The sequence below is a fragment of the Salminus brasiliensis genome, chromosome 15 (genome assembly GCF_030463535.1).
Source record: "Salminus brasiliensis chromosome 15, fSalBra1.hap2, whole genome shotgun sequence".
Taxonomy (NCBI): domain Eukaryota; kingdom Metazoa; phylum Chordata; class Actinopteri; order Characiformes; family Bryconidae; genus Salminus; species Salminus brasiliensis.
The window spans coordinates 28,609,957-28,637,939 of NC_132892.1; the positions used below are offsets into that span (position 1 = coordinate 28,609,957).

At 41.4% G+C, this 27,983-nt stretch overlaps 3 protein-coding genes across 4 annotated transcripts in view; 2 read left to right on the forward strand and 1 right to left on the reverse strand.

The window, feature by feature from the left end:
• Positions 1 to 1,180: 1,180 nt before the first annotated feature.
• best2 (bestrophin 2) lies at positions 1,181 to 12,092 on the forward strand. The gene is made up of 9 exons (XM_072656912.1): positions 1,181 to 1,332; positions 1,460 to 1,554; positions 3,232 to 3,465; positions 4,312 to 4,466; positions 4,804 to 4,881; positions 9,199 to 9,351; positions 9,697 to 9,777; positions 10,860 to 11,014; positions 11,243 to 12,092. Exons 1-9 carry the CDS (start codon positions 1,181 to 1,183, stop codon positions 12,090 to 12,092), a joined length of 1,953 nt encoding a protein of 650 aa, XP_072513013.1.
• Positions 12,093 to 14,128: 2,036 nt separating this feature from the next.
• fbxo48 (F-box protein 48) lies at positions 14,129 to 18,879 on the reverse strand. Of its 2 annotated transcripts, none has more exons than XM_072657377.1 (3): positions 18,785 to 18,879; positions 17,205 to 17,527; positions 14,129 to 14,866 (listed from the first exon to the last, which is right to left on the reverse strand). In XM_072657377.1, exons 2-3 carry the CDS (start codon positions 17,487 to 17,489, stop codon positions 14,705 to 14,707), a joined length of 447 nt encoding a protein of 148 aa, XP_072513478.1. In that variant the 5' UTR covers positions 17,490 to 17,527; positions 18,785 to 18,879; the 3' UTR covers positions 14,129 to 14,704. The 2 variants fall into 2 exon arrangements, with proteins under 2 accessions (XP_072513478.1, XP_072513479.1); XM_072657378.1 differs by having other exon boundaries at positions 18,532 to 18,879.
• Positions 18,880 to 20,088: 1,209 nt separating this feature from the next.
• Positions 20,089 to 27,983, forward strand: part of aplf (aprataxin and PNKP like factor) — a 36,641-nt gene continuing 28,746 nt past the window's right edge. The window contains exons 1-4 of the mRNA XM_072657035.1: positions 20,089 to 20,159; positions 21,660 to 21,753; positions 24,250 to 24,321; positions 26,778 to 26,938. Of these exons, the coding sequence (XP_072513136.1) occupies positions 21,661 to 21,753; positions 24,250 to 24,321; positions 26,778 to 26,938 (326 nt within the window). The 5' untranslated portion in view covers positions 20,089 to 20,159; position 21,660. The remainder of the gene's footprint in view (positions 20,160 to 21,659; positions 21,754 to 24,249; positions 24,322 to 26,777; positions 26,939 to 27,983) is intronic.

A 27,983-nucleotide genomic window follows, 5' to 3' on the forward strand; every position in this document is an offset into this window, starting at 1 on the left:
GAGTGGGGCCGTGTTGGTGTGTGTGTAGTTTATGTAACAGGGCCTCATCATGGTTAACAGGCTGAGACACACAAGGGGGAACAGGGGGGATCTCCCTACAGCTCACCGAGTTTATGTCATACTGCCTGCTGTTTACACTGCACTGCTGCACACACTGAGCAGACAGCACTCTGTCTCCAGAATGGGAAGAAGAAGAGTGACGGGTCTATTAAGCATTATTTGGATGTACTGGTGGTTTGTTTTTCTCTATCTCTTTACCTCCGTGAAGAGCTGCAGGCACAAACTCATTAAGCTGTAAAGGGTTCACTGTGGGCCCCTCAACTGACCTCTCATAATCTCCTGTCCACCTCTCCTCAGCCTTTGTGTTCCTTCTTGTATGTAAATATAAGTCATGTCAAATCAGCTGTGATTAGTTGTCAGTTTACAGCTTCATGTCCAAATGTTTGTGGACACCCCTTCTAATGAATGTTTTCAGCTACTCGCTGATACAAATGTGCAAATGCGAAGTACTGCCAATAGAATAGGACTCTCTGGAGCAGATAAACAGGCACCATGCCTTATGCCAGGCTATAAAGCCCCCAAGCTTTGAGCTGCGGAGCAGTGCAACTACCTGTGTTCTCTGGAATGATGGATGGTGCTCCATCCAGTACATTTGGGATGAGTTGGGGATGAGGTGGGTGGTGACCATCCAACATCCTGACCTCACTAACACTCTTGTTGCTGAATGCAGTCAAATCATCCTCACAGCAATGCTCCAGAATCACCAGAGTCAGTCACTCCAAAAGTCACTCCAACAAGAGCAGCAGTGCACTGTCCTACTGTGCAGGGACACCTGCACAAATATGACCTTCATGGAAGACCTTTCCTGCACCCTTACCTTAAAAGTCAGTGATAGCTGTTGTTAATCTGCCAATAGATGGGTAGATTATTTGATTATTTCCAATATCCATAATGAAAGCCCTCATTTATGTATTGCTACACTGAATTGTTTGTTCACTTGGCTCTTTGTTTTTGTGGCAAATGTCTGATGTCAGCTGTATATCTTATATCTGTATATAAGGTGTATTTGTATATTTTGATGACTCATGTATGTTAGTCCATTAGTGTGTGTGTGGGTTTTTTTTTTTACTTGTTCCTAAATTCAGTGTTTTTATCTTCAATGTTTATCTCCAGCGTGCTCATGACAGTGACGTACACAGCCCGCGTTGCCAACGCACGTTTCTGCGGCTTCTCCAAGCTGCTGCTGGCTTGGAGGGGAAGCATTTATAAAGTCCTGTACAAGGAGGTGCTGGCCTTTTTCATCATGTACACTGCCATCAGCATTACGTACAGGTGAGAAATCCTCCTCAGGTCACTTACGGGTATAATACTCCATACCCACTCAACAAAAAGCTGAATTCAGGCGTTCCCTGTGACCTGATGTCCTGTAATACTTGAATCCTTGCCTGTGTCTTTTCAGATTCTTTCTTTTGGATGAACAGAAGAGATACTTTGAGAAGCTCTCCATTTACTGCAACCACTATGCCAGCCTCATTCCAATGTCTTTTGTATTAGGTATGTATCAGTACTGAAATGATGCTGTGGCGTGACCATTCATCTTTAATAGAAAAGAGAGGGGGGCTTCTAAAATCAAACAGGGGTCAGAATTAAACATATAGGGTCAAAAATATACATACACCAACTTGCTGAAGGTTCTGATATGTCTTTTACTTGACAAGTCCAATGTCTCTTAACTTCGTGTTAGTGATCATGATTGGCTACAGCTGGTAGCTTCTCTTCTGTTCTCACATAAAAATGGTTTGCTTGACAGCACTTATTGCACTAACCAACACCTAGTACAACGGAAAGGTCCAAAGAGCTCAATGCAGATCTGAGAAGGAAGTCAAGAATGTTGCCTGGTACCAAGATCTGGAAGAAGACCCAAACTGTCAGACTGACCCAAACATGTAAGCTGACATTGGTTTGGATGGTCAGGAACAATCCAAAACCCATCAAGGCACAGGGCTGTTCATGAACTTTAATCTGCCGGAAGACCAGCATCACTGTCTACAGTCAAGCAGGTTTTACATTGACATGGACTGAGAAATGGCCATTCAATAAAGAAGAAGCCCTTGCTCCAGAAACAACACCGTCAAGCTTGACTAAAAGTTGGAGTTGAACCACATAGATAAAGAAAGGTCTTCTGGAAGAAAGGTTATTTGGTCAGAGAATACAAAGAGTTCCAAGAATGCTACACCAACTGTTAAGCATGGTGGTGGCAGCATCATGTTCTGGGGCTCTTTTGCTGAAACTGTGGATCTGGTGCATTGCACAAAGTGGATGGAATAATGAAGAAGGACGACTTCCTCAGAATTCTGAAATTCCATCAGCTACATGGTTGAAACCTGGATACCACAAATCAATGATCCTAAACACACAGCAAAGCCTTCCCAAATGTGTGACCATGAATATGTGGACCATGAAAAGCAACATATTTAATTGAACCCTACCAGTTGTGCCAAGAAGAGTAGTCAAATATCCAACCAGAATTTTGCTGGAAGCTTGTTGATGGCTACCAAAAGCAGCTGGTCAAGGTGTGACTTTCTAAGGGACATTTAACCAAATGTTTTTAGGTGTCCTGTGTGTGTGTGTGTGTGTATATATATATATATATATATAGCAGGTGCATGTGGAAAGTATCCATCCAGGCCTAAAATCTCTACTGTTTACCAGCTCTTTTACTTCTGTGGCTTTTCATGATTTATACACTATAGAAATACCCCTAAAGGATGTGGCTCACATAGGTACAACGTGGGCTAGGTGGGTTCCAGGTGGGCATGGACTCTCAGTGGGTGTGTCCATGTGTTATTACATCGTTACAGCCCACCCTAATCTCACATGGGTCCCAACTAGACCCTGGGTACAGTGTACAACTCGGATTGAGCCCATGTTTAACCCTTTCTGGTCTCATCACAGACCCTGGTGGGCATCCATATGTGGGGCCAACATGGAACCCATGAACAAAACTTACAGGCCCCACATTGACATGTTATCTGTTTAAGGAGTTGTGGGTGAGGTGAAGTGGTGATAAACTCATTCAATACCCTTAATTTCAGAAGAAACAATACATGAGCAGGTGTCCCAATACTTTTGGGACTTTCCATGTGTATAAATGTGTATAAATGTAATGGTCCAACAGTGGAGGTTTTGCTATGTACCTTGCATTAATGCTGATGTCCACGTTTCCCACAGGCTTCTATGTGACTCTGATAGTGAACCGCTGGTGGAGTCAGTACACGTCCATCCCTCTGCCGGACAGCATCATGTGTGTGCTGTCTGGAGGCCTGCAGGGTGGAGATGAACGCGGCAGGCTCGTCCGCCGAACACTCATGCGCTACGCCAGCCTGGCCTCCCTGCTCATCCTGCGCTCAGTCAGCACTGCCGTCTTCAAACGCTTCCCCACCATAGACCACGTGGTGGAAGCAGGTGATTGTTGTGGTTGCCAGGCAACAGTACATGTAACAAGCTTTGGCCCACCCACTTTGCTTATTGCTTAACACCACCTCCTTTTTTCTACACGTCTTGTCTATTCTATCAGCTCCATTTACCATATAGAAGCACTTTGTAGTTCTATACTTATCTTTTTCTTGCATACTTTGAAACAAGGAGCTGGTGTTAATCTTATGGCTTATTGGTGTGTAAGAGAAGGGAACACCACTTCTGTTGGACCTGCCAATTAACTATACAGCTATGTCTGGCTAACAGTTCACTCGCAGTATTTGTTGTTCACGTTAACCCAACTATAAGCAACACAACTGTATTTACTGTTGACCATAATACACTATATGTCCAAATGTTTGTAGACACCCCTTCATGAATCAATGCATTCACACACACACACAGCGTGTCATGTCCTGTAGAGAAGTACTACCAATAGAACAGGATTCTCTGGAGCAGATAAACATGAACCTATTGGCTATGGGCTACTGGCTAGAGGAGTATAAACCCCTCCATCATTGAGCTGTGGAGCAGTAGAACTATGTTCTCTGGAGCAGTGGTGCTCCATCCAATACTATGAAGATGTTCATCTGCTCCAGAGAGTCCTATTCTAACGGCAACAGGTCTCTACAGGAACTAGATACGCTGCATTAATGGGTGCAACTTAAAGTAGCTAAGTGCATTTATTAGAAAGAGGGTCCACAAACATTTGGACATACTAGTGTAGTTAGGCCCACCTTGTCAAGAAATTCTGTTTGCAGTATTAAAGGTATGTTCGTGTAATGAGTAAAAGAAACACAGTAACACTCTCTCAATCTCTCTCTCACTTTTTAGGCTTTATGACGCGAGAGGAAAGGAAGAAGTTTGAGAGTCTGCACTCTCCCTATAACAAGTACTGGATCCCGTGTGTGTGGTTCACTAATCTGGCTGCTGTGGCGCGATCCGAAGGCAGAATCAAAGACGATAACACTTACAAACTGCTGTTGGAGGTGATTACTGAATCACTGAATCAGTGAATCAATGAATCAGTGAATCAATCAACAGATCTTTACTGCATTTATAAAATGTATAACTGTCTAGACAGTCCATGCTCTTAGTTGGATGCACTAGTCCTAAGGTACAAGACCTGCAGACTTTGTCTATTGGCAAAATAGTTCGTTTCTTTTAGTAAGTAGTTGTCCTGGACCTCTGGCGATTTGCCAAAACCTCTACAGTGCCGTTTAATATCAGATGGTTTCATTGTAAGTTAAAATACTGTTTGAGAGTCTCTCTCTCTCAACTTGTGAATCACTGGGTTTACCTGCTTATTTTTATGACCATCTGTAGGAGCTGAATAAGTTCAGAGGGAAATGCAGCCTGCTGTTCCACTACGACATGATCAGCGTACCACTCGTCTATACTCAGGTGAGAAAATCAAATGTGTGAGTTATACAGTTGAAAAGATATTTGGTACTGTGCCAACATTTTCAGTACCCGAGTAAAAGGTATAATGTAAAATATCCTCATCTGGGTAGTAAGTGTTGATCTCCTCAGTAAAACACTCATATTAGAATAAACACTACAGAAAGTGGTGGTGGTTCTCCATCACTGTGTTCATCATTAGAACATCTCCAAAGTTTTCCTATGGAGTCTAGTGTTATTTAGAGTTCTCCTCAGATCAACACCTGGTTTGGTGGTGAATCAGGGCTTAATGATGGTAAATCAGGTGAGCTGCTGCTGCTGCTGCTGCTGCTGATGGAGTTGAACACATCCTCCACGCTGTGCTGGCTGGACTGGGGGGCGTCCAGGAGAAACCTGGAGGAACCGAGCTCTGTTCTTACATTTACATTTACATTTATGGCATTTAGCAGACGCTCTTATCCAGAGCGACTTACAAAGTGCTTTGCTATTTACCCAAGAAAACCTCAGCTAGTTAGAATAGACTAATACAAAAGATACCTCCAAGCTTAGACATTACTAAACACAATACAATAAGGCAACCATAGAACTATTCGTCCAAGTACTCTCTGAAGAGGTGGGTCTTCAGTCTGCGTTTGAAGACAGCGAGCGACTCGGCCGTTCGGACATCCAGGGGCAGCTCGTTCCACCACTTTGGTGCCAGGACAGAAAAAAGCCTGGACGCTTGTCTTCCGCGGATTTTGAGGGATGGTGGGTCGAGCCGAGCCGTACTTGAAGCTCGAAGGGCTCTTGGTGCGGATCGGCTTTTGACCATTGCCATCAGATACGGAGGGGCTGGTCCGTTCTTGGCTTTGTAGGCCAGCGTCAGGGTTTTAAATCTGATGCGGGCAGCTACAGGAAGCCAGTGGAGAGAACGCAGCAGTGGAGTGACATGGCTGAATTTAGGGACATTGAAGACGACCCGTGCCGCTGCATTCTGGATGAGTTGCAGGGGCCTGATGGTGCGCAGAGGGAGACCAGCCAGAAGAGAGTTGCAGTAGTCAAGTCTGGAAGTGACGAGAGACTGAACAAGCACCTGGGTGGCCTCTCTAGAGAGGAAGGGTCGAATTCTCCGGATGTTGTACAGAAGAAATCTGCAGGACCGAGTTACGTTTGCAACATGACTTGAGAACGATAACTGATCATCCATCACTACACCAAGGCTTCGGGCTTCAGTAGAGGGAGTGACCAGTGAGTTCTCGAAGGTGATGGCAAGATCGTTTCTTGGTCCAGCAGTTCCCGGGATGTACAGCAACTCCGTCTTGCTGGGGTTGAGTTTGAGGTGGTGAGCCGCCATCCAAGACGAGACGTCGGCGAGGCATGCTGAGATACGGGTGGAGACCTGTGTGTCAGACGGTGGGAAAGAGAGCATGAGTTGAGTGTCGTCGGCGTAGCAGTGGTAAGAGAATCCATGGGAGGAGATCACTTTACCAAGAGAGTGGGTGTATAGTGAGAAAAGAAGAGGACCAAGAACTGAGCCTTGTGGAACGCCAGTGGAGAGACTACAAGGAGCGGACGTGTCGCCCTGCCACGTTACCTGGTATGAGCGTCCCTGCAGGTATGATGCGAACCATTGCCATGCAGAGCCGGTAATTCCAAGACCGGCAAGGATAGACAGGAGGATCTTGTGGTCCACTGTGTCAAAAGCTGCGGAGAGGTCAAGAAGGATCAGAACCGAGGACAGTCTGGCAGCTTTAGCTGCATGGAGCTTCTCTGTAACTGCAATGAGAGCAGTTTCAGTAGAGTGTGCAGCTTTGAAGCCAGACTGGTGGGGGTCCTGAAGATTGTTCAGAGTGAGAAAGAGAGACAGTTGGTTGTAGACGGAACGTTCGAGAATCTTTGAGAGGAAAGAGAGAAGAGAGATAGGTCTGTAGTTGCCGATGTCCAAGCTGTCTAGAGTTGGTTTCTTTAGGATGGGCACGACTCTGGCAGACTTGAAGGCCGATGGTACCTGACCTGATGACAAAGAGCTGTTTATGATAGAGGAGATGAAGGGGAGGAGGTTTGGAGCGATTGTTTGGAACAGAGGGGATGGAATAGGGTCTAGTGGACAGGTGGTAGGATTATTGGAGGTGAGAAGATGTAGGAGGTCATCTGTGGAAAGAGGAGAGAAGCAAGTCAGAGAAGAGGGAGGAGGAGGGCAGTGTCTAGAGAGGGGGGTAGAGGCAGGGGGGAAGGATCGGCGGATCTTGTCAACCTTTTCTTCAAAGAAGGAGACAAAATCGTCTGCAGACAGGGTAGTGGGAGGTGGGGGAGTAGGAGGGTTGAGGAGAGAGGAGAAGATGGTGAATAGTTTGCGTGGGTCAGATGCAGAGGATTCCAATTTCCCCCTGTAGTAAGATGCTTTGGCGGCAGCAACTTCCGTTCTAAACCTGGAGAGAAGAGACTGATAGGAGTGGAGGTCGGAGTCGTGTTGTGACTTCCGCCACTTCCTTTCAGCCAGTCTTAGCTCTCTACGGTTGTTGCGGAGAACATCTGACAGCCACGGGGAAGGTGGAGAAGAATTTGCTGACCTAGGGGAGAAAGGGCAGAGAAGGTCGACAGAGGTGGAGATAGAAGAGAGGAGAGTGTCTGTAGCAGTTTCAAGTGGGAGAGAGGAGAAAGATTCGAGATGGGGAAGAGTGGTCAGGACAGTAGAGGCAAGAGCTGAGGGGGAAACAGAGTGAAGATTGCGGTGAAGAGTGGAAGAACTTGCAGAAGTGGTAGTTGAAGGAGCAGAGAGGGGGAGTGAGAAGGAGAGAAAGTGGTGATCAGAGAAGTCCAAAGGAGTCACAGCCACATCCAGAGCAGGGACAGGTCTGCTGAAGATCAGGTCCAGAGTGTTACCTGCTCTGTGTGTTGGTGCAGACTGGTTGAACGCGAGATCAAAAGAGGATAGGATTGGGAGAAGGCATGAAGACTGGAGTTTCTCTGATGGAAGGTTGAAGTCGCCAAGTAGAATAAGTGGGGCGTCAACAGGGAGTCCACTCAAGAGAACATCCAGTTCATCAATGAAACTGCCCAAAGGACCAGGAGGACGATAGAGAACAATGATGAGAAGTCTAGTGGGAGAAGAGACAGTAACAGCATGGTATTCAAAAGAGGAAATGTCAAGATTAGAAAAAGAGAGCGGGGTGAAGCACCACAGAGGAGAGAGAAGTAAACCGGTGCCGCCGCCCCTGCCAGTCCTTCGTGGAGAGTGGGAAAAGGCAAAGGCAGACGACAAGGCAGCTGGAGTTGCAGAGTTGTCCGGGGTGATCCACGTCTCAGTCAGTGCCAGGAAGTTTAGAGACCGAGCAGAAGCAAAAGCTGAGATGAAATCTGCCTTCTGCACTGCAGACTGGCAATTCCACAGTCCCCCAGTTACCATCACATTGGTATTAGAACAAGGTGGGTAAATGAGGTTACCGGAATTGCGGCGTCTGCATCGGTATCTGCACCTCCGGCTGCTGTCAGAGGTGAGGACAGGAATTGCAAAGCACATCTTCAAGTACAACAGAATAGAGTTGAGTAAAAAAGTTGTCGCAGCAGATATTCTAGCTAGGAGTCATGACGTCTAACAAACCGTCTGTAGCGGCTCCACACCTAATTTATCAAGATTGGAGGCACTTGGCTCCTCCTCTGCAATTCACACTTCTAGCTGGCCTGAAACTACACCTGAATCAGCACCTCAATCAACTAGTGAGCACCAAGCTTCTATGTTAACCTTAAGACAAGAGTGTTAGCAGAATCTAGTTAGAAGTATATTTAAAACCAGCCTACCTTACAAGCTAAAGATGACCCCAAGTAAAAAAAGCAAGCACACAGCTAGTCTGTTCTTCAGACTAGCTCACCAACAAGATCTCACTACTTTCTTTCTTCAGAATGAGAAGCTCTTGTTTCTCCTGTTTACTGGATTTATGTTCACCTGCATCTGAAGTTTGTACAGTAAAACTCTCTTACTGCTGAGAAAAAAAACTCTGCATAGTACTGTAGATATAGATATAGACCTGTGTGTGTGTGTGTGTGTGTGTTTCATATTTTTGGTCCTAAAATTCAGTATTAATGTCACCCTGAAATCTCCCTGAAACTTTTTTGATCCTGTTAGTTGAGCATCAAAATGTAACTTTACTTGCCTCTTGATTGGCCTCTGACGTTTATTCTTATGACATCATCATGTACCAGTGGGCGGCGTAAATCATATTAACCAGTGATATCATGTTTTGCCTCCTTCCCCCGTCCAACCCCACCTATCACTGACAGAAAACACTCAGCAAGCTCAGAGACCCTCATTCCTTCTGATTCATGTTGACTAACCCTTCTCAGGTGGTGACGCTGGCTGTGTACAGCTTCTTCCTGGTGTGTCTGATTGGCCGGCAGTTTCTAGACCCCAGCCAAGGTTATCCAGGTCATGATCTTGACCTCTATGTGCCGATCTTCACCCTGCTCCAGTTCTTCTTCTATGCCGGCTGGCTGAAGGTCAGAACTGCCTCCGTTTTCTTTCCTTTTATTTATTGTTGTCTTCACTGTTCTGTATTGGGGTCTTTTGTCCTGCTTAAAGGTGGGTACACTGACGTTAGACTGAATATGATAAAAAATGTTATTACTTACCTAGATATTTACTGCGCATCACTTCATATATTGCTATTTAAAAAATGTTAACATGTATTATGAGGTACTTTTATGATTACTACTTTTTTTACTTAGTATTCTGTTTACTGTAAACTGTATTCAGGTATTAGTGTGTAGGTTCCTTTGATTGTATAGTATGTTTTTGATTAATTTGTTATATGATTATTATATTTGATTATTGTTGATAAATAGGTGGCAGAGCAACTGATTAACCCATTTGGTGAAGATGATGATGATTTTGAGACCAACTGGCTCATAGACAGGAACTTCCAGGTATTTATTCATTCATTCAAATATATATTTGAATTATAAATCTTTTCATTTTTCAAAAATAGCTTTTCATAGGAATTGTTTAGTACAGATTTCTTCATTTCTAGGGAAATACAATTTGTCTTCACTAATCAGACCATGATATCTTGGCATATTTCATGAGTTTTCCTTACATTATGTACTCTCCATATATTGTTGCTGCCATACGTCACCTTTATAGGAGAAAAGAGAATACATTCTAACTTTAAAATACAGTGAGTTTTTTATTTAAAGGAATATCTCAAAGTAAATACACCATATGGACAAAAGTATTGGGACACCGCTCAGTTATCATTCTCAGTCAATTTTCTTCTGAAATCAAGGATATATAAAAAAAAGTTCATTGTGTTTTTGTTGGCGTAACTGGAGTCGCTACTGTCCAGGGAAGAAGGCTTTTTACTAGATTTTGGAGGAGCATTGCTGTGTGATTGCATTCAACAACAAGAAAGACATTAGTGAGGTTAGAATGTTGGATGATCACCACCCCACCTCACCATCCCCAACTCCCCAACTCATCAAAAAAGTAGTGGATGGAGCACCATCATCATTCCACTGCTCCACAGTTCAATGTTGGGGGGCTTTATACCCCTCTAGCCCTGCCTGGCATTAGGCAGAGAGCCCTATTGTATTGGTAGTACATCTTTACAGGGACAAGACACTCTGTGTGTGTGTGCAATGGGTGCAGCTTAGAGTAGCTGAATGCATTCATTAGAAGGGGTGTCCAAAAACATTTGGACATGTAGTGTATTTCAAAGTAAGCTTTTCATAATGTTTCGCTGGTGATTTCAAAGTTAAAAAATATCTAATTGTTTGATATGATGTTATTATATATAGTAACTGTCATGCAGAAACCTTGTATCTCCAGAATGTCATAATTTTGTCATTTTGGAGCATTTCTGTTGGTCAAATCATCATGAAATGATACAGTGTAAAGAACAACTGCCAGATTCACAGTACAGCAAATATGGAGTTATATGGAGATGCATGTTTTTTGCGCGACAGTGATGATATGCTGTATATGTCTCATGTTACATTTCACACTCCAGGTCTCAATGATGGCAGTGGATGAGATGTATGGGGATTTGCCCATAATGGAGCGTGATCGTTACTGGAATGATTCGAACCCTCGGCCACCGTACACTGCCGCTACACTCTTCGTCCTCCGCAAACCGTCTTTCCAGGGCTCCACCTTCGACATGGCGTGAGTCTACAGCTACAGAAATCATTCACAATTACAAATAGATTCACTACAAACTCCTACAAACACCTGCTACTAACTGTTGTAGCTGGAACTGCGGTTTCCCCCGTTCATAAGAATCTATTGTAGATTATGGTAAATATGACTCATATAACCCATAATTCAATGAATTCAGTCTTCTAATCTTATATCATAACATAAATTTGCTTTCTCCCCACTTTTCCAACTCAGAATTCCCAAAGAGGAAATGCACTTCCAGCCGTTGGAGGAAATTGCAGAGAATCTGGAAGAATCTGTGACTCGGAATCACAACCTCGCCCTTTTCAACCGCCTTCTAAGCTCCGCCCCGTCTCCTACTGGCTTTGTGGGTGGAGCTTTCCGCAGAACCTCTGCACAGCTGCAGCGATTGGCGCACTCAGTTAGCCCTGACCCCTCTTACTCGGATGGGGAGGGGGAGGGAGAGGGGTGCATGGGGCGCAGTGGGGGAGCAGGTGGGTCACTTCCATCTGGATTGGGACACGACACCCAGAGCACCATCTGCAGCTGCGGAGGAATAGCTGATACTGCGTTACCTGTGCTACCTGCGCTGCCGTGTAACAATCTGAACGAGAAAGGAAATGTGGGCGGATTGAAGAACGTGCAGAAGCAGATGGAGAACGATGAAACAGAGGCGAAGCAACCTCCAGTGCTCAAGATACCAAAAGAACCTCTAGGCCGCAACCAAGAAAGACCACGTGAGAGACTCAAAGCAACCCGCTCAAGTGCTTTCACGCTCGCGCTAAGTGTCGTAAGGCCTCAGCTTTCCCCTCCAGCCCCAGCCAACCGTTCTATACCAGACTTCTTCTCCTTCCAACCAATTGGAGACCAGTCCAAGGTCATGATCCCGCAGTCGGCCAGTGGCAAAGTGCCATCAGGTACATCGCTCCTGACAGTTCCGAATGTGGAAATCCCATCATTTCCTGAGGTGAGGGATCCAAGATCATCTCCCGAAGAACATACACAGCGCCTACGGAGCGTCAGCATGGGCTCAGAGGTCATCAGTTCCTCTAACAGGACTGAGGAGAGACTAAGTAACCTTTGATCAATGGCTGAGATTTAGGACAAGCAGTGTTACTCAGTACGTTTTTGAAGAAGAGTGCCACTATAAAGAGCATACAGTAGCATGTAAGTACAGCAGCATAGCCACAACAATAAAACCACCTGCTTAATATTGTGCTGCCAGAACAACTCTGACCTCTGAGAAGTCCTGTGGTATCTGATACAAAGAAGTTAGGAGCAGGTCCTTTACGTCCTGTAGGTTGTGAGGTGGGACCCTGTTGCCGGTTCACTGGTTGTCCTTCGCTGGAGCACTTTTGGCAGATACTGACCACTGCATACTGGGAACCACCCACAAGACCTGCCTGATGTTATGGAGATGTTCTGACCCAGTCGTTGTCTGGTTCTTATCAAAGTGTCTCAGATTCTTATGCATCCCAGTTTTCCTTCTTTTAACACCTTACAGTTCACTTGCTGCCCAATGTCACCTCTTGACAGGTGCCACTAGAACAAGATAATCAGTGTTAATCACTGAACCTAACAGTTTGTCTGATTATTAGCTTTTCAGTGGTGGAATCAGCTGGGCCTGGAATTGTACAAGCTCTTATAAGTGCATGCAAGTTTGTTACTGCAAGGCAATTTTTTGTAAAGTCTTTGCAGTTGTTGTAGTTGTTGTTGTTACTGAGAAACACCCAAGATCTTTGGGAGGTGCTGTTACTAAAACTGCTATTTCAAACAGGCGTCTGGATACTTTTGGACAGTTATAAAGACTTTGATGAGCTGTATCGAATGTGTGTTAGAACAGAGATTGACACTCATACATTTCTACATTTATTGCTTTTAAATTCTAGTATTTTCAGCAATGAGAAATTTCCACTTTTTATTAAGATGAGGAAAAGCCCCTAATAAGCCCACAAACCATGTAAGCCCTCTTGCATTTTAAATAAGATATTTATGAGGAACTGGAGCATTTCATCCAGTAAACACACATTTTGGACATTTTGGACATTGTTGACTGCGAGCTTTATTCCAGAATACACTGTATGGACAGATTTGGGACTCGGCTCATTAATCTGTTCTCCTGAAATCAAGTGTATTAGAGCGTTAGTGGGGTCAAAATGTTGGATGGTTCTCTAGTTAGTTTGAGATACTGTATGGATGTGGATTCAGAGGGACTGTCCTGAAAGTCTATGCTCAGATTAGATGAATTTATTAGAGGCTTTTCCTGTATACTGTAAAATAATAAAAAACTCATTTACAATTTAAAAAAAAATGCGTAAACTTCTTTTATGCTCAGTGAATTTAATGATAAATGCTTGTTGTGCTGGAAAAGGTTTCATTCAATAATTCATTACTTAACAGGTTAGTAGGATGAATCACTATCGTGCCCACTTTAGGCCACTTGAGGAAATTATATTTACAGCTAGCTACAAGGTGTTTGCTGGTGTGTTGTAGATGGTTGCTAAATATGGGCAATAGGTCTCTCTGTAGCTGATAAACATGAACCTATTGGCACCATGCTGCCTAATGCCAGGCGTGGGCTAGAGGGGTATAAGGCCCCCCAACATTGAGCTGCTCCATCCTGTACTTTTGGGATAATTTGGGGAGCTAGGGATGAGGTGGGGCGATGATCTTCCAAATTCATGTAGTGTATGTTTTGCCTTAATGGCCAGCTTTTTAATCACACATTCACCATCAAAGAACAGCTTAGACAGTCTGACACCAGGTACCAGCAAAAACTGGTCTTGAGTTGGACTTTTTTTTTTTGGCAGGTTGTTTATTAGTATTATTATTTTTTCTATGTTTTAGTCCTGTTATTTATGAAAAAAACAGTTTATGACATTTATGACTTTTTTATGCAGCATGACAAAGTCTTTTTTTGAGATATGAACACATCTGTTTGGTGTCTCACATTGAGCCTCCCATTGATCTGGTAATTTATATGAATATTGTGTTTGAGCATAACAATGACTCTCTTTACGGATAATACTTACGAACATGCTTCATAAGATTGATCACTATAAGAGATTTTTCTGCCAATCACGAAGGCAAATGAGATGACTTTAAATATATATATTTTTTTGTATATGAAAAACAATATGTTTACAAGGTAAGAAGACAACATACAAATCATATATTAGCTTTAAAAACAATATCCAAGATAAAAAAAAAAAAAAAATAATAATTAAAGTTCCAGCACTTATATTAACAACACACAACATTCTTGTATCAAAGTCTCGAGTGCAGATTTAAAATCAAATTCTTAAAAAAAGGGTAATTTTCCTCAGTGATAAAAAAAAAAAAAATAATAACATGGGACAATTCTTATACCGTATATCTGAACGTATGATTTGCAATTAATTTTATATTTCATGCAATTTATCAATTCCTCATTATTAAACTAAAAAGTCTGCTGTAACTGCCCTTCTAGTAATAAAAGAAAATAATCTGAGCCCCAAGTTTGTGAAGAACACCTCTCCAACACCAGCATCCACCAAGCATGGTTTTACACTGATTACAAAATGCTCTTTAAAAAATGTCCTTAAACCAGGTCATTACATGAAGCAAAGGATCAAGTGGGCCAGGCGTAATCAGTCCTCAGCGATGAGTACCTGCAGTCCTTCAGTTGTTCAGCTTCCCCCTAAAAGTCTTTTGTGTCTATCGCTCCAGCTCAGCCTCCAGGATCTCCCCCCACGTCTCCACGTCCAGAGGACACATGCTGTTCGGTGGAAGATCCTCAGCACGGCGGATGTTGCTGTAACGGCCCTTTAACCATCGTCTCTTCACGCAGCCCTTTCGATAATTCCGCACCAGAGTAACCTGGGAGAAAGGCAAACCGCATTAGCGTTGCTCCATCTAGGAACATTTAAAGAGAGGATTTACATAGCTTCCCCCTAACTGTAGATCAAATCTAGCTGATCAGCCAAAACACGTAAGGATACACTGTAGCGTTTGCGTCTTTACTCTGGACAGTAGAGACAGTTACTCCAACAAACGCAGGATAAACTCTAAAAACTTTTCTTTAGTCCTTTGATTTTAGAAGAAACTATGCATGAGCAGGTGTCCCAATACTTTTGTCCATATAGTTTAGTTTTAAACAGCCTGTTCCATTATTTTACAGTATATGGTCCCAACCTCGTACCTCCAAAATTACAATTTTGCGGTCCTTTTGGAGCATTTCTATTGGTCCAGTCATCATGAAATTTGGACGCAAGATAAAGAGCATCTGTGAGATTCACATTATGTATTATATCACATAATAATCCAATCATACAAACATGACCATAACAGTGACATTTTAGCCCAGTGAAATGACAGCTGAGCATAGCTTGTAATGTTAGTGCTTATAGTGTTGATTATATTCAATTAAAATGTATTTATTTTGTATATTTTATATATATTTTATATATATTTTCCCCCCGAGCTTCTTTTGAACAAGCCAAGGGCGACAGTGGCATGGAAAACCTCCCTAAGGTCGAGAGGAAGAAACCTTGAGAGGAACCAAGACTCAAAAGGGGAAGACCATCCTCCTCTGGTCGACACCGGATAGCACAACAAAGGTCAGAAGAATAAGAATAAAAATTGACCAAAAAAGCGGATAGCGGAGCGAACGCTGTGCTAATGTAGATAACTAACTAGTAGTGTAAGTCAAGGTCAACAAAATCATTTATTATTTTTTATTTATTATATGTTTTACTTCTATTAAATCTACAATAACTTTGAAATTGTGTTCATTTTGTTTTTTAATTGCGTGTGAAACTTTGAGTCCAGCGCTTCCTGACCTTCCTGGAATTTGTGTTCTTGACAAACAGAGCAACTGCTTTGGCCATGTTGACGCCTCCATGTACAACCCAGCTCTGACCCAAAATAGAGGAAATGCTAATTTTAGCAGCATCTGAGCATGACCACGGCTCATTAAGGAGAGAGACTGCCTACAAAATCAAGTTTTTGTTTCTGTAATTTTGCTGTTAATTAGCCTGTACTTAAGCAGAGCTGGACAAATCCGGCTATCCTATAAATGTGACCTATATCCAAGAATGATCTGAACAGTCCACGCTCCTAAACTGACTCCTCAGCACGCACTAATGATGAATGTTGAGCTGGACTGACACAAATGTTGCATGAATTCTGATCTGGCTGCTACATTTAAATTCATAGCATTTAGCAGACGCTCTTATCCAGAGCAGCTTACAAAAGTGCTTCACTGTTTACTCAAGAAAAACCTCAGCTAGTCTGAATAGACTAATAATTCAAAGATACCTCTAAGTTTAGACACGACTAAACACAAGTCATTAAGGAGACTATTGTACTCTGGTGCTGCACTCTTTGTGCAGGACAGAAAAAAGCCTGGACGCTCATCTTCTGTGGATTTTATGGGATGGCGGGTCGAGCCGAGCTGTACTTGACGCTGGAAGGGCTCTTGGTGCAGATCGGCTTTTGACCATTACCATCAAGTACGGAGGGGCTGGTCCAGTCTTGGCTTTGTAGGTTGACTGGATATGCATCAGATTTTAAATATGAAAGTGTCCCAAATGGGAACTGAAAATGTCTGATTCAGAGTGTGTTTAACTGTTCACACTGCCATACACACATCTGTCTCACATATGATGGAAAAAGATCAGGTTTGAAAAGAAAAAGATAAAAGGAAAAGATCAGATTTGGGCCACTTTTACCTACTGTGTGAACCTGGCATTTGACAGGGTTTATATTGCTGCTGTCATATGAAACACATGTATCTCTATTCAGTTTTCTCCATGGTTTGAACCCTGTAGCTGCTTCTGCACATCGTGTAAATAATAATCATTCTGGATGAATGGACCAATAGAAATGCTCTATAAACTATGTAATAAACTCTTATTTTACATTGACCTCTATTCAAAGTTTAGACCCTTTTTGCCTTTTTTGACCTGGAAATACATGTCCGTCATTGGATATATGTCCGTCACGATGATATATAACATGGGTTTCTATAATATTTCTATAATATGAGCCCTTTAGAATTTTATATTTTAACATTTTGCTGAGCCATAGAGCTGTAAGGATCCAGATTTAACAGAACTGCAGAGCCTGTTGTGGTCTGTGGTGACACTTGGATGGTAAAACAGTGTCCAGTATTTACTGACTATCCAACTTCAGACCCTGAAGTGAAGTGACCAACCTTCCACGACAGTCCATCCTGCCTGTCCCCGTCCACCTCCCTGCGGCACACGGCCAGCACGCTCAGACAGTGGCTCCTCCACAGGTGGTCGCTGCCCTCGATGATGTCGTTCCATTGCTTGCAGGTGAGAGAGGCGCTGCACAGGCTCCTCAGATCCAGCTCGCTGAAGATCCGCACGCTCATCTCCATAGGGAGCGTCTCCGTGAAGTCCTGCTGGGAGATCAGGGCAAGTCTTCCTTCACAGAACACACAGGTGGCGCTCTTCCTTTTACAGACATGCTGCATCTCTCAGCATCACCCAGCTCTTCAGTTCAGCGGAGCGTCTGTATCAGAAAGCAGGCAGACATGATGTGAAGGGTTATACAACAGATTTTAAAGGGGGATGCCACTCATTTCCACAATTGTCCATAAAGTTCAGTCAGTGAGATGTCAATAGTTGTTCGAAGAGGATTTGGTGTGGGGCGGTTCGTTATTGTGAAACCTGCTAACATTGATTTCTTTACAGGGGTGGCGATAGGAACCGGGCGTCATCAGGCGTACAACATAAATATAGCCATTTTAATAACTATCAAAAACAAAAACAGCAGTGAAGCTACCACCACCATGTTTAATCTGACTTTTATATGTAATGATGATGAAAAAACAGTGGTAATTCCTTTTTACTAGATGTTGGAACTCAGCTATAAGGGTTTGATTGCATTCAGCCTGGATGGCCCAATGCTGGAGGGCCTTATACCCTTCTAGTCACTGCTTGGCATCGGGCATAGTGACCTTAGCCTCATGTTTGTCCCATTCTGATAAGAAGAGTCGAGAGGGGTATAAAGCCTCCCAGCGCTGAGCTGAAAAGCAGGGAGCAGTGCTTTTTTTACTTTCAGTTTCAGCACTTGTCTCCATAGCTTCCTAGATCGCAGTGTCTGGCCTAACTGCCTGATGGCAAAGTACGGTCGCCTGGCCAAACCCCAGAATGTGATCTTGGATTGATTATGTTGATTATCCACATGGATGTCAGATAGCCAACAGCTGACTCTGCAGAACTGAGAAATGCTGTCTTATATAACCAGTATCATGTAAGTGTGAGATATGTAATGGGTTCTGATATTAATTAATAACAGATTATATATAAAAGAACAGGGATTATTACAAGGTCCTGCCTAGATATGCCTAAGAGAGCTGAGAGAGGACATAGCTTTGGTTACCATGTTCATCTAGATAGAGATATGTCCACATGCTGGTGGGTCATTCATTCATTCATTCATTCATTCATTCATTTGGCACAGCATACCCCAAAATAACTGACATACAGGATGCACAGGGTGTAGCTACCTACCTGACCAAGACTTACTGGACTCAAACATCACGAAAATACTCTCCTAAAGCGTTTTAAGACCAACTGCTTCAACTGTACCTCTGAAACCTACATTACAGCTGTTCACAGTGCTGTACTAGCTAGCTAACAGCGACCCATGCGCTACTGGCTTGTAGGCAAACAGACGCCGTTTCCCAAAACTCATCCAAAAGCATTAATCGTGCGTTATATAATCGATCGGTTGTGACTAATAACCCAAAATCATAAACTTTACCCGAAATATCCCAAGGCGTTCCCGTTTTTGACAGCTGACCGTTTAAATGCCTGGTTTGAGGACCTTGTTTATTTACAGCACTGGCGTCACTACAACGCCCATCCGGACTGCGCATGCGCACATGACTTTAGCGTTTAGATTTGAGCTTTTTACAATTTTATTTTAATCTTTTTCTAACTCAACATATTTATGATATTTTAAAATTATCGATGTTATTATGAATTACAAAAATGTTTTAAAAAAAATAAGTAAAATAAGATCACGCGTGCATCTGCTTTGTTTTGAAAAATAGACTGCGCATGCGCTGTTGCTCGCCGTTGCCTGACTAGAGCCAAGTTGTTTAATAATTATTTTAATTTGATTTAATTTTATTGCTGTAGAAATAATACAACAATATATGGCAGTGATACATCAACTATAGACTCTAATGCGAACTGAGCACACAGTGTAAACATTATTATAACACTAAACCGCAGCTAGAGAATATCATCAAACAATTGTATATTTTTTAGCCATCAATAATATTTTATTAATTATAATTCTGCTGTTGTCTTTTTTTAGTGACCAGCAAAGAAGTGTATCTTCTCTTATAAATATATCCATAAGGGTTGTATCTTAATGCACCAGAGTCAGAGGTCTTCCCATTTCTGCCAGTATCCCAAACAGGGCTGAACATCCGCTAGAGGGCGCTGAGTGGCGAGTCTAAGTTGAATGGAGACAAATGGAGCTAACGAGCTAAAAATGTAATAACATTTATTTCTGGCCTTTCACTCAGCATATTTCTCTATTTGTGTGAAGTATAAGGACATAGTAAATAAAATAACCAATAAAAATCCATCAGCATGTTTTCATGTTTCTACAGCAAACAGTTTTAGGGGGGAAAGGCGTTAGCATTCTGGCTACTTAGCTAGCGCTGTTTGGCCGGCGAGCCGAACCGCTGATTACAAATAAAAAAAGAATAATATATTTTTTTAAATACTATTATTTATAAGCACATTTTAACGGTGCCAATGTCAGTGCACAAATAAGAAATAAAAATATACTCGTTGTAGGCATTTTTATAAGATAAATACCCAAATTATCTCACACATATACAGACTAAAATTTGTTTAAAAATGCTTTTAAGCGTATACAAATTATGCAGCAGTTTTTAAATATTATTCTGTCGTGTTTTAAAAAAGACAAGAGCTCCATAGGGACTCATTTAGTCTCATTCGGGAGCGCCCTCTAGCGTCTGAGTACACCGGAAGACACGGTCAAGCTGTGCCCCTCTGCTCAGCTCTGTGGCCTGACTGCTCGGAAGTTTGTGGACGGGGCTGGTCTGTGGTTGAACATGCTGAGCATGTTTTAGCACGGCACTCAAAGAACCGAGCAGGTGAGTGGCTCATATTAGACCCCTTTCATGCCTTTAGGTGAGTTTCACCTGCAAACCTCAGCAGCACGCGGGTGGTGCTTGTTTATTCAGCTACATGCACAGAGAGAAGGCAGGAGGGGGGCTAGTCCACAGCGGTGTTATAGGGCTGCATGCTGCCTTCATCCATCCCTGCTCTGTTAGGCTCCTGGTAATGTGCGTTAACAGAGAGGTTGACTGGGAATCTGCATGTGGACAGTTTGCTACACGCCTGCTCCTGAAGATAATCAGCCTCACAGCTCTAGGGAAGTAAGTCAGGAAACCCCAGAAAGCTGTAGGAGACACCTGCACCTGTCATATCTGCTACATACAGTCTTTACAGGGGCTGTTATTGATGATCTGTCTGTCTTACTGCCACGTTTATATCATACAGGAGATGTAAACACGTGGACAGGGCTGCCACGATACCAGCAGCCAGTGCAGTATCACAATGCTCGATAGTGTGTGTATGCACATATGTAAATAAATACAGCCAATTTTATTGACTTGAATCCAATAAATATGCTTATATAAGCTTAACATATTTGTCTTTTATCAGTAGAAATGATTTCAAATAATAACCAAGATAAACTGTTAACCTGGTGCTAGCTTTTTAAGTGAGGTATTGAAGGATTTTGCCTTGTTTGGCCATTGACAGTATTAAAAAAAGCTGCTAAGATAATGAAGTGACTCATATTTGCTGTTGACAGTCCAGACCATCAGCGATTTACTTTCATCTCGTCGCCGTCGTGCAAAAAAACATTTTTCACTTTTTGTCGTATTCTGAATCTGGCAGTAGTTCTTATTATATTGTGTCAGAGTTTCATGAAGAATGGACCAATAGAAATGCTCAAAAATGGCACATATATATGTGTGTATATATATATATAATTTTCAATTGACTTCCATTAAAAGTTAAGAAGGTTCCTGTAAAGTTGCCTGTGAGGTTGCCTGAGTTTTTTGCATGACAGTGATGATCTATGGGACGCTCTGGAGCATAGAAAAATGTACACGTCGCCTCGCATTCAGATGAGTTTAATATTACTAGAGAATGTGGGAGCTTCTAGCCTGAAGGTTTAAACCTCACGTTCAAGAGACACAGACTCGTTCTCATTTCTATGAATTTCTACATACGCTGTAGACTAAATATCGGGGGTTATTGGGGGCAAAAACCCTTTTTTCCCCCCACTGTGACTAAAGGCTCAGATCTGATCACCAATTACTAAGTATTTAAGAACTGTCAACCTAACCGAATTTCCAAGCTCTCCCAGACCTTTCAAAAACACCAGGCAGGGAAAGCCTTCATGAAGCCAAGAAGGTGTAGTGCTGATTAGCTTCAGAGGCTGTGTTTACTACTTTCCAATAAAAACAAAAAACTATAACAACAACATGATGTGCAATTTGGCCAAGGGTGTCCAAACTTTTGCATAGCACTGCGTGCTGGCCACAATGGTTAATCTAACCTGCCCATGCTTTGAAATGCAGAATGCCAGGGTTTGAGTTGGAGCAGGTGGACGGAGGCCAGCCCATTGATCTACCACTGGGAGAGACGGTGATTGGAAGAGGACCATTTCTAGGAGTAAGTCCTGCATTACCACAGTATTGAAGCTTAAGCTCTTAGGCTCTTTACCTAAAGTGAACTCTCTTAAAAAATAATGGTGCCACACACTGCAAGGAAGGGAACCGAAAGTAGTTCTTCTAAGAACCCTTTGATGCGCCCTTGTTTTTTTAGAGTGCATCTAAAATATGTGTATTAAACTTTATTGGTCTGCTCCCTAGTCCATAATCAGTACATCATTAGCTAAAGACGTGCAGTGCAGGCGGACTGCAGGCCTGGAGCTAGAAAACATCAGCTGCATCCAGAACCTCGTAATTATTTAGTAAATAAATAATGAATTCAGAATTAATTCACAACTCTTAGAAGTCTGTTTTAGATCCTGTTTTATTTTATTTTCACTTCACGTCTTTCACTTTCACTTTAAGAGGCTGTCTCAGGTTTCAGGTTTGGGTATTGCTATCTCCTTCCTCAAGATGGCGCCACACTCATTGTGCATTTTTAAGCTAAGCTGAGCCTCCAAAATCCTGGCTTTCACCTGTCAGTGTGGCTGTATTATAAATGAGAAGCTACCTGAAGGTGAAGGGATGAGCCTGGAGCGCTGCCGCTAACTGATTATCTAGACTCAGAAAACTCAGTATTTTAGTGAGATTTTATTCTAAACTGCGCTCGGTTCTGAAGCAGCTCGATTGCGACAGATTTGCACTCACTCACTGGAGCCTGATTTTAAAGTTTGAAATTATTTTTATGTTGAATTATAGTTTATGCAGGACATAAGTAAGTACTATAAGCAAGTTCTTTTTAATTATAAAACAATTTGATTTAAGATCTGAAATGTATTAAATTAGAAATAAATAGGGTTCATAGTAATGTCAGATAATTGCATAAAAATCACATTGTACCGATGCTATTTAATGATAAATTAATTGAAGTTTTAGGTGATGCTGGAATACTGCGCAAAAATATCTGAATTTTATTAATTTTACTGCAATTTTAACTCAGAAATGAATCACTCTCTAATTCAAATCCAGATAGATTAAGCAGATCTGCACATAAAGCTCTGTATCAGCCTAAAATTGTATATCGACACATTCCTTTGAATATCATTTACATTTACATTTACATTTATGGCATTTAGCAGACGCTCTTATCCAGAGCGACTTACAAGGTTACTGGTATTACAGAGGAGGGCCAATGTAGTAAGAGTCTTGCCCAGGGACTCTTATTGGTGTAGCGCAGCATAGTCACCCAGAACGGGAATCGAACCCTGGTCTCCCACATGGTGTTGTTGTAACGCAATGGTAGGTGGTGGTGTTATCTGTTGCGCCACACCAACCACCATATCATTAATACTGTCATGCTCTAATGATCTACCCTGAGATTTGAAAAGCCTGTTCCAATATTAGGCTATAGTAATTCTAGACATTCATTTTATTATAACGCCAGTCTCACTGTTTTCTGTTGTTACAAAAATAAATATATAAATATAGCATCCAGCACAGACCACATACACACACCCTTAAACAGAGGTCCCTCAATGTAAAAATACTATGTGCAATACCCCCCCCCCCACATGCAAGAGTCATTAAGAGTCATTTGCAATAACCTGTAAATAATATTGTTATTGCTTTTTTACTTCTTATTTATATTGTGTATATAGTGTCATTTATCTGCGTTTTTTGTATCTGAGTGTCTAGCTATCCCTTTCTGCTGTGACACTGAGAATTTCCCCACTGTGGGACTAATAAAGGATTATCTTATCTTATCATAAAATAATTGTATACATTGTTACTATAATACAGAAAATGATTTATTATTTATTATATAATTATTATTTTGGAGCATTTCTATTGGTCCATTCATCATGACATCAAAAATCTATTTAAAAATAGATACAAGGGTCACCGATAGTCATATGGTGGACAGATGGGCTAGAGTCAGTAACTGCTATGTAAACCTACACAGTGCACCTTAAGGCTGTCTATTTGCCAGACCTTGCCGATATGAAGCACACCACGATACAGAGATTAATTGAATATATTGTGATATATCGCAAAACTCAAGCTAGGTGAATTTTTAAAATGTATTTATTTATTTATTTAGATCAACTATTAGAAAAACTGTCATAGTATAAAATATAAAATGTATATAAAATATAAAAATAATCTTCTGCATAAGTAAGCACATGCATCTGAGTTAAAGAAAAGTTGAAAGAAGTCTGAAGATGGAGTACAATGCTGCCATCTAGTGGTCAGAGTTTAAACACAACACTAAATGAACCACTGTCTGCCACCAAGCAAATCAATACAGTGATGCCAATCACAGTATCGTGATGTTTTGATATATCGATATTTCCTTATGCCTCTAGCGAACCTTTAGTTTGTTAATTCTACTAAATGAACCATATGTCCAGCTACAAAAACATCGAATTAACCAATAAACTGCCGTCTGTGCATTTTCTCTGTATTTGCTGTGCCAACACACTGACATTACACTCCCTCTCCCTCTTTTCTCAACCAGGTGAGCGACAAAAGAGTGTCCAGAAACCACGGGCTTTTGGAGAACACGGACGGTCAGCTTCGCCTCAAACCCGTGGGTGTTTTATGTTGGAGCTGCAGCTTACTTTCCCTGATCGTGCGCTTGCTGTCCGATCTCAATGGCAGTGATGGTGCTTTTGTCAATTTGGAGAGTCTCCATAAGAGCTTCTGCCTTTGATGTGAAGACATCAAAAGTTTTTGATTACAAAGCCGCGCTCTTGCTGGCTGTCTCGGCCTCACTTGTCCTTTTCTCTTCCTCTGTCTCTCTGGAAGTTGTCTCCAGCTCAAGTGCACTCTTTGAGTGTGTGTGTATGTGTGTATTTTTATGAGCGTCATTGACTGGGGTACTTTAACACACTCTGCTCTGCTCTCTGAAAAAGCAGGTGATGGTTGAAAGGGCTCTTATTTGGCCTGGATTTAGTGTCTCATTGGGCAGCAGATGTCCTTATAGTGCACGTTCAAATCGATATACAAACTGGCAAGTATGTACACCAAAGTCAACAGTGTGTACAAGCTCGGGACCGCAAGCTTTTAATCACTTTTATGTTTCAGATTGTTTGGATTATGGTTGGCTTAGCAATGACAAATGTTGCCGACCACACTTACAAACTATTTATTGCTTTTTATTCGTTTAAACCGACTGCACTTTTCACAGCCTTATGCTCATAGCTTGAATCTGTACGGAGTGTAAAAGATAAAACATTTGTAAGAAAATGAACCTCTATGCTCCTAAAAGTAAAGCTTCCAGAAAGGATTATTCGTTGGAGCGATGCCACTGAAGATACACTTGAATTGCAGGTGAATTCCTTGCAGTTGTTATTTGATGTACAGGGTGGGCCATATATATGGATACACCTAAATAATACACCTTTTTCACAAGAAAAACAATGGTGTGCTTGGTTTTAATGTAACTTTATTCTTTCATGAGTTATTTACAAGATTCTAATGTTCCAACAAAAAGGAAGTTAATATCACCAACCATTTCCATTTTATTTAGGTGTATCCATATAAATGGCCCACCCTGTAGAAATAGTAAGGACGTGACTTTGTTGGTTGGGGTGAAAAATGCTCTGAAACCGATAAACAAGCCTATTTACCACCCTGTTATTTTGCGCCGAAACGAAACGCAATGTTTTTTTGTTTACGAAGGGTTCGTGAAAAACCCTAATAGGCTCTGCTGTAATTAGCTGGTTTACAGCACCAGCTTGAGGATCCCATATCCTATAGCATAGTTTTAACTAGGGATGCACCAATACCACTTATGCCTTTCCGATACCAGATTTTCAAGTATCTGCCGATACCGAGTACCGATACCAACTCAGACTTAAATATTGGATAGACGGCTCTAAATCCTGAAATGTATAGTTATAGTATAGTTAATTTTGATAGGCTGTACTTTTAATATCTTATATTGTATATATCCAAATAACAGCATTTACTGGTTGAGTAACTCATTTGAAAAGTTTCAGAGCTAAGAAAAAACTAAAATGGCCACAATGCAGAAAGTAGGGAAGCATGATCTTGCTAAGTTTGACCAAACACCTTTTTAATTGGTGTAAAATTCACATTTCAGGGTAGTGAAAAAAAAAATCACATTCAGGTATAGGTACTAAAATGTGTGGCCTGCTTAAACTCCACAACAACAAAAAAATATATCACATGGAAAGAAAAAGTGCTGTAAATGTAAAAGTTAAATTAAAAGTCTGGGCAATGGTAATAACTATTTATGACTGGCTTTTACTGATTGTTTAAATGTTTGGTTTCATAACAAAGTATGCAAGTGCCAATATCAACAATAGTTTTACCACTGAGTGAGCACTGTAATTATTCCAGAGTCTTACCGGTTAGAGCTGCCATCAGTGTGATGTTGTGTTAGCAAGCTAAAGAGGTTGTAGCCAGATAGCATTTAGCTTCGCCCCCACTCACTTCCCTGAGTTTGGTTTTCTCAAGTCTTACCAATAAAAAAAAAAACGGTGCTGGTTCTGGTTTGGTTCAGCTAAGGTAAAAGCCATGAGGACATGGTAAAAGCTAGCAATGGTTAGCTTTTAGTCTAGTGTAGATCTGCGTTTGCGTTCCATGACTTTTGCTTTGTCATGTGCCGACGTCATGTTTTACTGTTTCTCCAGCTTTGACTAGGGATTTCTCTAGTGGGCGAGGTTCATGTAAATTCTGGGGTCGAGTCAAGACTGTGATGTAACAGTTTTGGAGTTTTGGAATTGGCCTGTTTTCCAGTTCTGTTTTGGTTATGATGGATTTTCTTTTCAGTGAAGAGAGAGCTGTGGTTGAGGTTCACAGTTTGTCACTTCCATGTACCGAACTCTGATTATTTAACTATGCCAAGGAAACTGCTGTTTGACACCTTTAGAGAAGCGTCCACTAAAGGATCTTTGTGGAGCAAATCTTTGTGTTTCTTCCATGGCATTCCTCCAGACAGTCCTTTCTGGTACTTTTTATATTTGAGTGTACTCAAAATGCAGTTAGGCTCACCTACTTTTTTTATGTTCTCTTCAGACGCACCTGAACCCCTGCTTTGTTCAGGCCTCTCTGGGGGCACCCCCTGAGCCCCTACAGAAGGACCAGTGGCACTGCCTAAAGGATGGGTCCATCTTTTCACTCCTGCCAGGAAAATATGTCTACAGAGTACGGGTCATAACGGAGGACAGCACGCTCAGGTAAACACTCCGCCATTAACAGCAATAAACACACAAGCCATTTCATCCAGAGTCTTTATTTTCCTTCACTCTGAGAACTGAATTGGCTGCATTTTTTTTGGTTTTGCCAGACCTGTCTAAACTCATCATCTCCTATAGCAAGTCTAAATAAACCCAGATTCATTGACCAAGAAATCTCTGGTTAGTGTTAGAGTAGGGAATGTTGTTCTTCATGTTGAAACTCTATATACTCTACCTTTTAGAATCACAAACTGTTGTTTTTTTATAACTAATAAGTACTTTAAACTTAACATAATTATGTAGGAAGATGTAAATTAGTTTTATGGACAATATCAAGTACAGTATGTAGATCCCAGTTATTATCCCAAAAATTCTGATCAAACTCAACAACATTTACTAAAGAATGTGTAGCTTATTAATCAATTATCAACTTTACTATACTTACTAATTAATACTAAATATTAAATAATGAAATAAAAAAATACGCTCCTAGAAAATAATTGTGGTTATATCTGCAACACTTCATCAGGGATTCATGTATTTTCTTTTGTATTTTTCTTTAAAGAAAAATGGTTCTGTCAAAGAACCATTTTAAGTGTTAAATAAAAGTGTATCTTTATTTTCTAATTCATAATATTTCTAGATGCACTATTGTTACAATTTAAGTCATATAACCTTTTTAGTATCTTGTGCAAATATGGAACATAGAATTGTGTATTCTTTCAGGAATATAATAATTCTGTTTACACTGTTGTTGAGTCTAAATCTTTCTTTTTTTTTATTAATTAATTTTATTAATTATACAGAAGTGTATCCTCTAGTCTATAATTTATTATATTCCAGCTACACTGTTGTTTTCAATTACATAGTACATAGTAAATTAAAATTGAAATAATTAATAACACATTAGTTTCCTGAGTAATTCGGAAATTCTGAACTGTGGTCTGTCCATGAAACATATCCATCTGTTTGTTGAAGTTTGGAAAATGTGATTTCAGGTGAAATATCCCTTTAACTAAGTCTCCTCCTGGAGTGATTCCAGTTG